This window comes from Somniosus microcephalus, unplaced genomic scaffold (genome assembly GCF_052327205.1).
Source record: "Somniosus microcephalus isolate GS21.2 unplaced genomic scaffold, FLI_Smic_1.0 scaffold440, whole genome shotgun sequence".
In the NCBI taxonomy this organism is placed as follows: domain Eukaryota; kingdom Metazoa; phylum Chordata; class Chondrichthyes; order Squaliformes; family Somniosidae; genus Somniosus; species Somniosus microcephalus.
The window spans coordinates 105190-117735 of NW_028225627.1; the positions used below are offsets into that span (position 1 = coordinate 105190).

Genomic DNA, 12546 nt, shown 5'->3' on the forward strand with positions numbered 1-12546 from the left:
CCTCCAAGGTGCCCGCTCCCCTCTGCACCAGGTGACCTTAGATCAAGAGCGTGGGACTGAAGTGCAACCAAAAATCAAGGAGCAGCCCCTTTAAGTAATGAAAGAGGGGCTGCAACCTCCCATTCGATGTAAACACAGCGTAGTGTAGCTCTTGCCTGAAGACAACCAAATGTTAATCAGAAAACAAACAAACACTCAAATTTACAAGGACACAAAATCCAGTCCAATGTTGAACAGTTTATTTATAGTTAGTGACAGTTGATATTACATTAAGAGCACAGGTCTCACAGCTCTTTGTACAAAGTCACACAACCCATCAGTCCCTGAAGGACAGGGTCTCCCACACAATTATATAAACACCAATACTGAACAAAAAAGCTTCAGTCACTCTCCCCCAGGGTGTGTTTGTCAAACAGGTACTCTCCCATGCCATTCTCAGGGGCTCCCAGTCTCTTCAAGTTGGTGATATGATCTCCAAGCTTCTTGATCATCTTCACTTGCTCATCCAAGTAGTGGGTCTCCAAGAAGTCACACAACTGAAAGAAACAAAAAGTGACACTAGTTATGGCCAGTAGCAGATAAAGGAACATCCGAGCTTCCCCCCCCGCCTCGCGAGTTGGGATTTTAATCCTCGGACTGGAGGATAGTCAAGTGGTGCAATTGAGATGATGCAAATTTGCTCCAATGATCCAGTAATTCCTCTACAATAGATGCTAGAAACACCGACACATTTATTCTCAAGGTCCACATTAGGCACTGTCCCATCCTCTCCCCAACCCCATTAAGGACCCAAGAGAGACACCCCAACACAAAGCAATTGGGCATGGAGAATATTGAATAGGCATAAGGACAGCAAGGTTCCACCACCTCCAACATACCCAAAAACCCACATTAAGAACTTACATGAGGGTCAGTGCTCGCAGTGGAGAGTTTGTGCAGATCCAGCAGACTCTGGTTGACATTCTTCTCCAGCTGCAGAGCTCTCTGCATCACCTCTAGACCATTGCTCCACTCATCCTGCTCTGGTTTCTGAAGGGGAAAGTCACAGTTCACTTACAATGAATTAAACAAAAAATACGTGACAGTACAAGGCAAACAAGGGTGAAAGGCAGCCAGAAGTCCATGTTACCATGAACCAATGTGTCACAGGAATATAGAATTACTGCATTAAGCCACCAGAACCATGGAATCAAATTGGAACCAATTGCTTTAGAAAGTATTGGAAACAATGGGATCCCGACAGAGGGCCACTCATTTATTGAATCCAACCTTGATGTCCTCCAAGATGATTCGGCCTCCACGCCGATTCTGGAATTTCATCAGTTTCTCAGCATCCTCGTGTTTCTCATGTGACTGCTCCTTGAGGAACTCGGCAAAGTGACGCAGGGCAACATCATCCCGGTCAAAGTAATAGGACTGTGGAGAGAATTTTAAACAGCTTCATCAGACCTAGATCTTCATATACAATGCAAGATTATTATATGTACCCCTAGTTAGTTAGTTAGTGAGTTCTTAATCTTGCAAAAATAGATCGAAAAATAGAAGATAGGAGCAGGAGTAGGCCATTCAGCCCCTCGAGCCTGCTCTTCCATTTAATGAGATCATGGCTGATCATCCAAATTCAGTACCTTGTCCCGGCTTTCTCCCCATATCCCTTTAGCCTCAAGATGCCATTGGTTAACTAACAAAATATAATTCACTTCACTAATCTGAACATGTTGGCCAGCTTCTCCTCCCAATAAACAAAAACCAGGATGAAAGATTCAACCAGCAAAAAACAAAAAGTATAAACTAATGTTCAGGATTAGATTTCATGTCCAGTCAAACTAAACTCTACTGCTGGATAAATAGCACCTCCTCTACTTCCCATCATTCAGATGAGATGTTAAACAGAGGCCCTGTCTGTCCTCAGGTGGATGTGAAAGATCTCAAGGCGCTACTTCAGAGAACAGGGGAGTTCTCTCCGGTTTCCCAGGCCAATATTTATCCCTCAACCAACATCACTAAAACAGATGATCTGATCATTTTCTCATTGTTCGTGGGAGCTTACTGTGCACAAATTGGCTGCTGCGTTTCCCACATAACAGGTGACTTCATTGGCTACAAAGCATTTTGGGAGGTAGTCAAAAGGAACTTTATAAATGCTTCTTCTTTCCATTCTAAACTAACATTGGGCATGGAATGAGAAAATTCCTCAATTCCAGTAGTTTTACACCACAATGTAGTGCAAGAGATCTAGGCTCAGTGAACAAGGCTTCAACACCAGGATTCCCAGGACTTCACTGCCAGTTAAAGAGAAAGCTAGTGAGGACCTGCCATCATTTCACTCACTACAGTCACCCCACTGAAACTGAACTTTGTCTCATGTCAACAAGCACCAACAGTCACTGGACCAGGTTTGTGCTCTTCTGTTACAAACTCAGGCAGCAGCTGAGCTCGTTCCATATATTAAACCTGGTCAACAGAGTGCAGCTGCTACAAGGAGCAGGCCATTAACTCAACAAGATCACCCTGAAGTACTCACTGCCCAAAGATTTCTTCCCCAGGTAAGAAGTCAAGAGAAATATAGTTTAAAGCCAGTTCATGGAACTGCAGAATTTCCAACTTTTCAGAATACAGCAACAAGGAATACAAGACTCACCATGGAGAGATAAACATAGGAGGAATAGAGCTCCATGTTGATCTGCTTGTTGACAGCATCCTCACAGTCCTTGTGGTAGTTCTGACGCACTTGGGAGGCCATCTTCACTATTTTCTGTTATACTATTACTGCTCACTATCAACTAGCAAGTTCAAAAACTGACCCTTTCTAACCCAAGCTCTTGTATTTATACTACTGGGACAGCCTGCATTCAAATCTTTTATTTAAATCTGGTAATACTTATTACAATACATCAACTTCATAATAAATCCATTACATTCATTAACCACAATAAGGCTAACCTTAACAAAAATCAACTTTAAGATTAACAGTACAAATAAAATACATTTTTTCAGACAAATACAATGTCAACAATACAAATACCCATAAAAAACAAGACATACCAATCCTACTGACAATCTAGTAACTCCTCATTTTTGCTTAGTATAAACTGCTGTCTTTTTAAATTTTAACATTCAAGTACAACAGCACTTATACAACTCAACAGTTACATAGTAAATCCATTACATTCATTCACCAATTATAGTCAACAATATAAATACAACAATAAATTTTACAGGTTTATCAATAATATTTAACAGTACAAACTGCAATTATTCAATAAACCAAGAATCCGTACACGCCAGTCCAACTGGCATTGTTCAATCATTCATTCCTCCATTCGTTCGCTCAAGCGTAAGTTCCATGTGCATGTGTGCCGTTTCTATCTGCGTGCATGCCTATGTGTTCGTTCATCTGTCCGGCAGACTTCACGCTCACCAGGCGGCAGTCGATAACGATTCAACACCTGGGAGCGAGGGTCCTTCATTCGGTCGAACGTAAGTTCCAATGTATATACGTGCGTATCATTTATCTACCTGTATGCATGTGTGGGTTCGTTCATCCATCCGGCAGGCCTCACGCTCACCAAGTTCCACCATCCCGGGGAGCGGGCCCTTCATTCGGTCGAACGTAAGTTCCATTATGTATGTGTGCGTGCGTGCATATGTTTGTATCCGCATGAATGCGTTCACTAGAGCATTCGTTCGTTCGATTAAGGAAGGTTTTAACATTAAATACCACCACAACATATACAGTCCCACAAAAAAAAAATCACTTCAAATAAACTACTTTTAACAGAACCCGAAAACTTCTTTCAACAAACAAGTAATACCAGTCCAACGCCAGTCCTATTGGCACTCTAATAACTCCTCGTCTTCACTTGATGTTATCCAACCATATAATGTCATAATCCTTATCCACAGTCTTCAACCTTTCCACAGAAAAGAAGCCGTCCACTTTCTCAAATCCCGTAAAAGAGGAAAACAAATACAAAAATTTCCTTCTTCTTGCTGTTATCACTCGCAGGACCCAACCATCAAGACATTCGTTATCCCTTGCCAATATTTATTTCGCCTTTTATCTTCCTTTTATTTTCCTTTTTCACTTTTAATCCATTCTCTTTTCCCATCATTGGCTGTTCAAACACGATACTATAGATGGAAACAGTCTGTCTTTCCTCCACCAAAATGGCGGCACAAACCCGATTCCACCACCGAAACAAAGCCTCACAGCTGCCACCAGATGGAGCACAGGCGGGGCAGCTGCAACTCATTCGGGCCAGAGACCGTTCTTCGATCTTAGTAACCGTACAACATGCTCACCCACAGCATCATCTGACTCCGCTCCTGGCGGCCAGCCGCTCCACCCTAAGCCCCCCGCCGCCTTCCGCACTGGCGTTCCCCCCGGGCAGCCGAGGTGTGGAGCTGTCCGTCCATCCAGCACCGAGCCGAGCTGAGCTGAGCTCGCACATACGCACCAATAATTTGGGTTAAAAGAGACTCCAATGGAGAGATAAACATAGGAGGAATAGAGCTCCATGTTGATCTGCTTGTTGACAGCATCCTCACAGTCCTTGTGATAGTTCTGACGCACTTGGGAGGCCATCTTAACTCTTCCTGTTGCAAAGCACTGAGCTCAAACTCCACTGTAGTAACAACCTAACCTCTACCCTCACAAGCTCCTGCATTTCAACAGGGTCTGGCATGATCAATGATGATTGACAATCCCTGAGAGCCAATCAGGAATCTTCCCTGAATTCAGGCACCAATTAACAAAGGAGAGGGGGTGTGGGGGAGGAGGGGGTGAGACCCATAGCCAATCAGAGCTATGGAAAACCGGCAGGTTTTGGAGATCAGTCTCGGTGATGTCCCTCTTTTAATGGACCAAGTAAATTAACCAAATAAACTGTAAATAAACCTCTAAAACTTTAAATAATCCTTAGCAAATCAAATTAAAATTTGGTTGTCCAATCCAATTATGCACTCCAGTCCCCGCGGCGCCCACCGGTCACGGAAGTGTGTCTCGGTGATGTCACTGCTTTTGGGTTCCTTGGCCTTCTTCAAATCTGAAAGTCTCTCGTTGTTTGATGTTCTCATTTGAATTAAATGACAATTTGCTGCTTTCGAAAAGCTCAAAGTGCTGAGAATCATCCTTCGCTATCGATGAATTTTCCTACAATTGTTCCTTCATCGTCGCTGGGTCAAAATCCTGGAACTCCCTCCCTAACAGCATTGTGGGAGTACCTTCACCACATGGACTGCAGCGGTTCAAGAAGGCGGCTCACCACCACCCTCTCCAGGGTGACTCGGGATGGGCAATAAATTCTGGCCGTTGACAGCGACGCGCACATCCCATGAATTAATGTTCGAAAAAATGGAATAAATTGATTGGAAACATCTTTGTGTGTCATGGAACCTACACCAGAGTATTATTCATTCCCATTTTCAGATTCTGTAGAACCGGGACCCATGAGGCTTGACTTTCCATTAAATATTTCTCCCCACCACACAATCCCTTCAGATGTAAAGACAGAAATTTCTCTTCCAGAAAAAACAGGGGTGTATTATCTTGCCCGTCACTCGGGGAGCTGCTACCAGGGCTGTGCTTCTTTGTAGTCAGACTGTAGGAAATGTATCGGCACGGAGCGGGGTGAACGTCGACCTCATAGATTTTGTGAGATGCAAACAGTTACCATTAGTGCCATTCTGACCTCAGTGCGGGGAGTGCTTGCAGCCGAACCGCACCCGAGTTCAACGTGTTAAATTGGTATAGAACCTCGGTTAGACTGCACTTGGAGTACAGTGCACGGTTCTGGTCTCCATAAAATCATAGAATAGTGCAGCACAGAAGGAGGCCATTCGGCCCATCGAGTCTGTCCCGGCTCGTTCAAAGAGCAATCCAGTTAGTCCCACTCCCCCGCTATTTCCCCAGGAACCTGGAATTTTTTCTACTTCAAGTATTTATCCAATTCCCTTTTGAAGGCCACTATTGAATCTGTATCCACCGCCCCATCAGGCAGCGCATTCCCAATCCTAACCACTCCTTGTGTAACAAAGTTTTTCCTCCTGTCGCCTCTGGTTCTTTTGCTAATCATCTTAAATCTGTGTCCTCTGGTTATCGACCCTTCAGCCATTGGAAACAGTTTCACTTTATTTACTCTATCGAAACCCTTCATGATTTTAAACGCCTCTATCAAATCTCCTCTTAGCCTTTTCTGCTCTAAGGAAAATATTACAAAAATGATATAGAGGCACTGGAGGAGGTGGAAATTTGATTTACAAGGATGACAGCAGAACTGAGAGGTTATATCGATCAGGAATGACTGAACAGGCTGGGGCTCTCTTCTCTAGAAATAAGGCGGCTGAAGGGTGACCTAATAGAGGTCTTTAAAATTATGAAGGTGTTTTGATAAGGCAGATGGAAAGAAAATGCTTTCACTTGTGGGGGAGTCCAGAACTCAGGGCCATAAATATAAGATAGTCACTAATAAATCTAAGAGGGGATTCAGGAGCAACTTCTTCAGTGGTGAGAATGTGGAACTCGCTACCACATGGAGTAGTTGAGGCGAAGAGCAGAGATGCATTTAAGGGGAAGTTTGGTAAGAAGGGAAAAGAAGGATATGCTGATCGGATTAGATGAAGAAGGGCGGGAGGAGGCTCGTGTGGAGCATAAACACTGGCACGGAGCAGTCGGGCCAAGTGGCCTGTTTCTGTGCTTTAAATTCGATGTAATTCTTAAAACACGGGCTCCTGTAATGTTTTTCACATCGAGTGGGCTGAAGACTTTGTTTTGTCTGAAACATGAAGCCATCCAACCCGTCAGCACGCAAACCCATCCCGACTCGTAGAATTGCGGCTCATCGTCGTGTGAAATGTGGGGACTCAGATACCCCAGAAATGCCTCTGAGAGATGCAAAGACATCAACGTGGAATGGCTGAAGATGGCAATTTCATTGCACCCGCTGCAGTTCTCAGCTAAGTTCCTAAATTAGCGTGTAAACACTGGCGTGTTGCAGCTGCAGCATCATCAACGGATGAATTCATTCCTGGGGGTGAAGGACACAAATGGAGATGCAGTCGGATTTGGAAAGGATGATTGCTATTTGGTATGAACTGCACAATGGGCCTGAATACCAATCAATACATTTAAGGAGCAGCTGCCGGTATTGGGTTTATACATTGATGGAACAGGCAGGGAGGGGGAAAGAGTTTCAGGAGAAGTATCTATTTAACTTGGGTGTTGTCCTTTGTGCATTTAATGAAATACATTTACTGCTTCCAGAAGGATTATATTTTGTGGGAATACAGTACCACACGGATTCCTCATCCTTCAATACCTTACCCAAGACCATGAGTGTTGGCAGGATAGTCAACCATGGTGGGAGAGGGGGAAGGAGAGGGGTCCCAGAACAAAGCCCAGTAGGGTATTCACACTTTCCCAGTAAGAAACCTTTGAATTCTCTACCCCAAAGGGCTGTGGATGCTGAATCATTAACTATATTCAAGGCTGAGATAGATTTTTAGATTGTAGTGTGATCAAGGGATATGGAGATCGGGCTGGAAAGTAGAGGTGAGATTGAAGATCAGCCATGATTTTATTGAATGGTGGAGCAGGCTCAAGGGCCGCATGGCCTACTCCTGCTTTTAATTGTTATGTGGATAGCAAGCTGATATGGCAATTGTTGATTCTCCTCCACCACCACATCAATTGTAATCCCCTTATCATGAGTTCAGTGAGCTCCAACATTGCTGGTCTGTGCAGCAGTTATTTGTTTCGCTGCCCAGAAAGGCTATAGCGGCACTGGTGAGTTTGTTAACAGAGTTACCCCCACTAATGACTGATGGGGATCTGTAGCAGTTTGCTGAATACAAACTGCTCTTGCCCAGGGAAAATATAATTCTTAGAGAATGCTAAACCAGAGCTTTCTCTTCATTGGACTGAAATGACAGAACACAGTCACAGCAAATCATCCTTGTGTTTATTATAACTTGTATTTCATTGTAGTGGCTAAATTATAACTCTCCAAGCTCTCAAGGGCAGGGGGAATATTCATCACCATGGCAACAAGTACTTCTATTTAACTGCCTAGACCCCAAGCTGTGGAATTCCCTCCCTAAACCTCTGCCTCCTTTAAGACTCTAAAACCGAATTCTGACCAAACTTCAAGGGGCCCTGGTCCCATTAGCTCATTTGGCTGAACACACCTTTGTACATTAAGTTGTTGTATTACAACATTGCAGTTTGCTTGCAACTCAAGATTGACAAATTTCAAAGAAATACATAGAATATCCAAGTTAAATAAATTAAAATTACCGCGGCAAAAAAAAAAGAACTGTTCCCATTGGTGGAAGGGTCGAGAACCAGAGAACACAGATTTAAGGTGATTGGCAGGGGGCCCACAGACAACATGAGGAAAAACTGAACAGAGCGAGTAGTCAGCATCTGGAATGCACTGCCTGAGGTTGATAGAGGCAGACTCAATCTCGGTTTCCAAAAAGGGAACTAGACAAGCACCTGAAGGAAAAAATGGCAGGGGTCCAAAGGGCAGGGTGTGGTACTAGCCGAAGTGCTCCTGCAGAGAGCCGGCATGGGCTCGACAGGCCGAATGGCCTCCTGTGCTTTAACCATTCTATGACCAAATCCCATGACAACACTGCTGCACAGCCCAGTGTAATACTGGAAATGTAAGCAAGTTCACAGAACATCACAGAAACCCCACAGTGCAGATAGAGGCCATTTCAGCCCATCGAGCTTGCACCGACACACATCCCACTCGATCCCCATAACCCCTACACCAACACATATCCCACCCTATCCCAGTAACCCCACGTATTTAATCCCCCCTAACGCTAAGGTTCAATTTATCATAGCCAATCAACCTAACCCGCACATCTTTGGACTGTGGGAGGAAACCAGAGCACCCGGTGGAAACGCACGCAAACACGGGGAGAATGTGCAAACTCCACACAGAGAGAGAGTCACCCGAGGCCGGATTCGAAACCGGGTCCCTGGCGCTGTGAGGCAACAGTGCTAACCACTATGCCAACTGGAACAAAAACCACTAAAATTTACAAGCAGACAAAATCCAGTCCAATATAGAACAGTTTATTTACAGTTAGTGACATTTCACATTAAGAGCCCAGGTCTCTCAGCTCTTGCACAAAGTCACAAGCCATCATTCCCTACAAGACAGGAGTCTCGCACACAATTATAAATACAAGTACTAAACACAATAGGCTTCATCCCTGCAGTCACTCTTCCCCCAGGGTGTGCTTGTCAAACAGGTACTCTCCCATGCCATTCTCAGGGGCTCCCAGTCTCTTCAAGTTGGTGATGTGATCTCCAAGCTTCTTGATCATCTTCACTTGCTCATCCAAATAGTGGGTCTCCAGGAAGTCACACAACTGGGGAAAAGAGGGAAACTAGTTATGTCCAGCAGCAGATTTCAAGGAACATCCAAGCTTCCCCCCCAAGAGTGTTTAATCCACTTGGACTGCAGGATAGTCTAGTGGTGCAATTGAGATTAATGGAATTACTGCATCATTAGATTAAACTGCCTGCACAATAGGGGCATAGATCCTAGAATCACTGGGACACATTTACTAGTCACTGTCCACAGTAGGCCAACCTCCCACCACTCAAACCTAAAAAAGGCACCAACACAGCTATTGGGCGTGAAGATCTTATAAATAGGCTCAAGTTTCCACCACCTCCAACTGAACATATGCCCACATTACAGCATCAAGAACTTACATGAGGGTCGGTCCTATCAGTGGCGAGTTTGTGCAGATCCAGCAGACTCTGGTTGACATTCTTCTCCAGCTGCAGAGCTCTCTGCATCGCCTCCAGACCATTGCTCCACTCATCCTGCTCTGGTTTCTGGAAAGGGAAATTCAGACAGTTCACTGTATAATGGAATAAACAAACAAGAAAGTATTGAAGGAAATTAGGGGTGCAAATATCTAATTTTACCATGCACCAATGTGTTAGAAGAAAATAGAACTACGGCATTAAGCCAACACAACTACTGGAGTCAAATCACAGATGTATTTAAGGGGAAGCTAGATAAGTACTAGGGAGAAGTGTATAGAAGGATATGCAGATAGGGTTAGATGAAGCACGGTGGGAGGTGGTTCGTGCAGGATACACTCCATCATGGACCCACTTGGTCAAATGGCCTGTTTGTTATAAATTGGAACAAATTGCTTTAGAAAGTATTTGAAACAATCAGTCTACGGGGACCCAGACAGAAGGTCACTCGTTTATTGAGCCAAACCTTGATGTCCGCCAAGATGATTCGGCCTCCACGCCGATTCTGGAATTTCATCAGTTTCTCCGCGTGCTCCCGTTCCTCGTGCGACTGCTCCTTGAAGAACTCGGCAAAGTGACGCAGGGCAACATCATCCCGGTCAAAGTAGAAGGACTATGGAGAGATCAGAAAAGTAGTTGGGTATCCCAAAGCAGATCAATCATGGGTATCGTACATAAAGCCAACCTGGATTATGCTTTCTTTCAAAGGGTTCAAGTCTCACTGAACTCGTTGTACATGAAAACTAGCACAGGCCTACTTACTGCACTAACCTGGTAGCGAGTGGACAATCTTACCCCTAGCAATAGAGGAACTGGCCAATGGAAATGGCAAAAGAACCAGAGGCTACAGGAGGAAACTCAAGTGCATGCGCTGCCTGAAAGGGTGGTGGGAGCAGATTAAATAGTAACTTGCAAATATTGGCCCAGATCTAATGCCAAGGGGCACTAAACAAACCCATTAAAGTAGAGTCTAGTCACAGTGCACAATATGTAGTACATCAAAGAGAAACTGGTCTGAGTCTTACTGGCTACATTCATCCCATGAACTAAAATTACCACAAGCAGCATTAATTTGGCACCTTCAACACTAATCAAGGTATGTGATACCAAGGAATAAAGGTTCATAAACCTTCAGAATTTGAAGTGCTTGGTCATGGTCAAGAAGTAGGAAAGCAGAGGAGTTACGGGAGAGTTCCACTGGAGTAGGGTCAAAGTGGCTGAAGGATTTACCACCATTAAAGCAAAGGGAGCTAGAGAAAAAGACAGAAGGGCACAAACTAGTACTTAAAACTAGGAGGTTAAGAATATTAGGAACAGGAGTAGGCCATTCAGCCACCCAAGCCAGCTCCACCATTCAATTTGGTCATGGCTGACCTGTAGCTTTACTCCATCCCCCTCGAGACCCTTACCCAACAAAACATCTGTCTTGAAAGCTCCAATTGTCCCAGCATCCACAGCTTGCGGGATGGGAGGGCAGGAAAAGAAAGCGTTCCGGATTTCCACCACCCTCCTGTGAAAAAGTGCTTCCTGACTTCCCTCCTAAATGGGCTACTTCTAATTTGAAGATTACATCCCCTCATTGCAAAAGCAAGGTAGGAAAAAGCCATGGGGTGATTTAGAAGTGAGGATAAGAATTCTGAATGCCACACATTGAATGCAGAGTGTATTCCAAATATAATCTTCAACACCCTCACAAGAGCCCAGGAGAGAGTCATTAAGATACTCAGAATAAGGTTCAGCTATTGCAAGGACCTGGAGAGGCAGTTTGTTAATGCATACACAAGCTGATAAATTGCATTATTATAGCTTTAAAAAATGAATTTACTGTGCATAGATTGAGGGGTGGGCTAGATACAGCACAGAATTTAGTAAAGTCACATTACATAGTCTCCATTGTGAAGTAGTCAGAAATACAAGACTCACCATGGAGAGATAAACATAGGAGGAATAGAGCTCCATGTTGATCTGCTTGTTGACAGCATCCTCACAGTCCTTGTGGTAGTTCTGACACACTTGAGAAGCCATCCTAATTATTAGTTTTATTTTAAAAATCTAAGCTTTGTTGGAGTAAGAAACTGAGATTTAACCAACCTCCCAAACTCCTAGTATTTATACTGCTGGATAATCCAGGGCGTGGCCGCCTAGATGATGAGTGACATTCCTCAATACCCAATCAGAAGTGGCAGCGTCTCTCAGAGCACCAATCAAGTAAAGGGAGGAGGGGAGATGACTCCCAGAGCCAATCAGAACTTTGAAAAATGAGTGTCATTGGCTGACAAGGCAATAAGGACCCCAAGGGAAGGGAACAGTAGCCTCGTGGTAAATTGGCTGAACTAGTCATCCAGAGGCTTTGATTAATGGGACGTGAGTTGAAATCCATCCACAGCAGCTGGGGCATTTAAATTTATAGAAAAAAAAGAAGGATCCCAATCGCCCTGACTTTCCTCAAACACAGTTTGAATATCTGGAATCACAGGCTTATCTTTCGGCTAATCCATTGGGACGATTAAATCATCAATCAGAAACATTTAAACCATAAGTTACCCCCTTTTTAAAGGGGCACAAACAATAAGTTCCAAATTATGACAAAACTAAAATAAAAACCTTTTAAATTATAATTGTGTTCCCTGGATCCACTCTGCACTCCAGTCCCTCTGGTGCCCACCGGTTAGGGAAAGCCTCAAAGGGAACCGTCAGACACTGCGTGCTCCCTCTTCAGGGACACCCAGGCATTGGTTGTAGCCACGGAAGAG

General features: G+C 44.2%; 2 protein-coding genes across 2 annotated transcripts; both read right to left on the reverse strand.

The window, feature by feature from the left end:
* Nucleotides 1–139: 139 nt before the first annotated feature.
* LOC147081752 (ferritin heavy chain-like) lies at nucleotides 140–2786 on the reverse strand. Its single transcript, XM_085980719.1, has 4 exons — nucleotides 2642–2786; nucleotides 1270–1416; nucleotides 904–1029; nucleotides 140–536 (listed from the first exon to the last, which is right to left on the reverse strand). Exons 1-4 carry the CDS (start codon nucleotides 2741–2743, stop codon nucleotides 381–383), a joined length of 531 nt encoding a protein of 176 aa, XP_085836845.1. The 5' UTR covers nucleotides 2744–2786; the 3' UTR covers nucleotides 140–380.
* A 6286-nt stretch (nucleotides 2787–9072) lies between these two features.
* On the reverse strand, nucleotides 9073–11887 carry LOC147081753 (ferritin heavy chain B-like). The gene is made up of 4 exons (XM_085980716.1): nucleotides 11717–11887; nucleotides 10260–10406; nucleotides 9737–9862; nucleotides 9073–9387 (listed from the first exon to the last, which is right to left on the reverse strand). The coding sequence occupies exons 1-4, from the start codon at nucleotides 11816–11818 to the stop codon at nucleotides 9235–9237; spliced, it is 528 nt and encodes a 175-aa protein (XP_085836842.1). The 5' UTR covers nucleotides 11819–11887; the 3' UTR covers nucleotides 9073–9234.
* Nucleotides 11888–12546: the final 659 nt, after the last annotated feature.

Coding starts and splice junctions, on each gene's coding strand:
- LOC147081753 (XM_085980716.1), bottom strand. CDS start 11,818: ATGGCTTCTCAAGTGTGTCAGAACTACCACAAGGACTGTGAGGATGCT. Junction 10,407..11,716: donor CCTATGTTTATCTCTCCATG/GTGAGTCTTGTA, acceptor ATCTCTCCATAG/TCCTTCTACTTTGACCGGGA. Junction 9,388..9,736: donor CTGATAGGACCGACCCTCAT/GTAAGTTCTTGA, acceptor TCTTTTCCCCAG/TTGTGTGACTTCCTGGAGAC.
- LOC147081752 (XM_085980719.1), bottom strand. CDS start 2,743: ATGGCCTCCCAAGTGCGTCAGAACTACCACAAGGACTGTGAGGATGCT. Junction 1,417..2,641: donor CCTATGTTTATCTCTCCATG/GTGAGTCTTGTA, acceptor TTCTCTCCACAG/TCCTATTACTTTGACCGGGA. Junction 537..903: donor CTGCGAGCACTGACCCTCAT/GTAAGTTCTTAA, acceptor TGTTTCTTTCAG/TTGTGTGACTTCTTGGAGAC.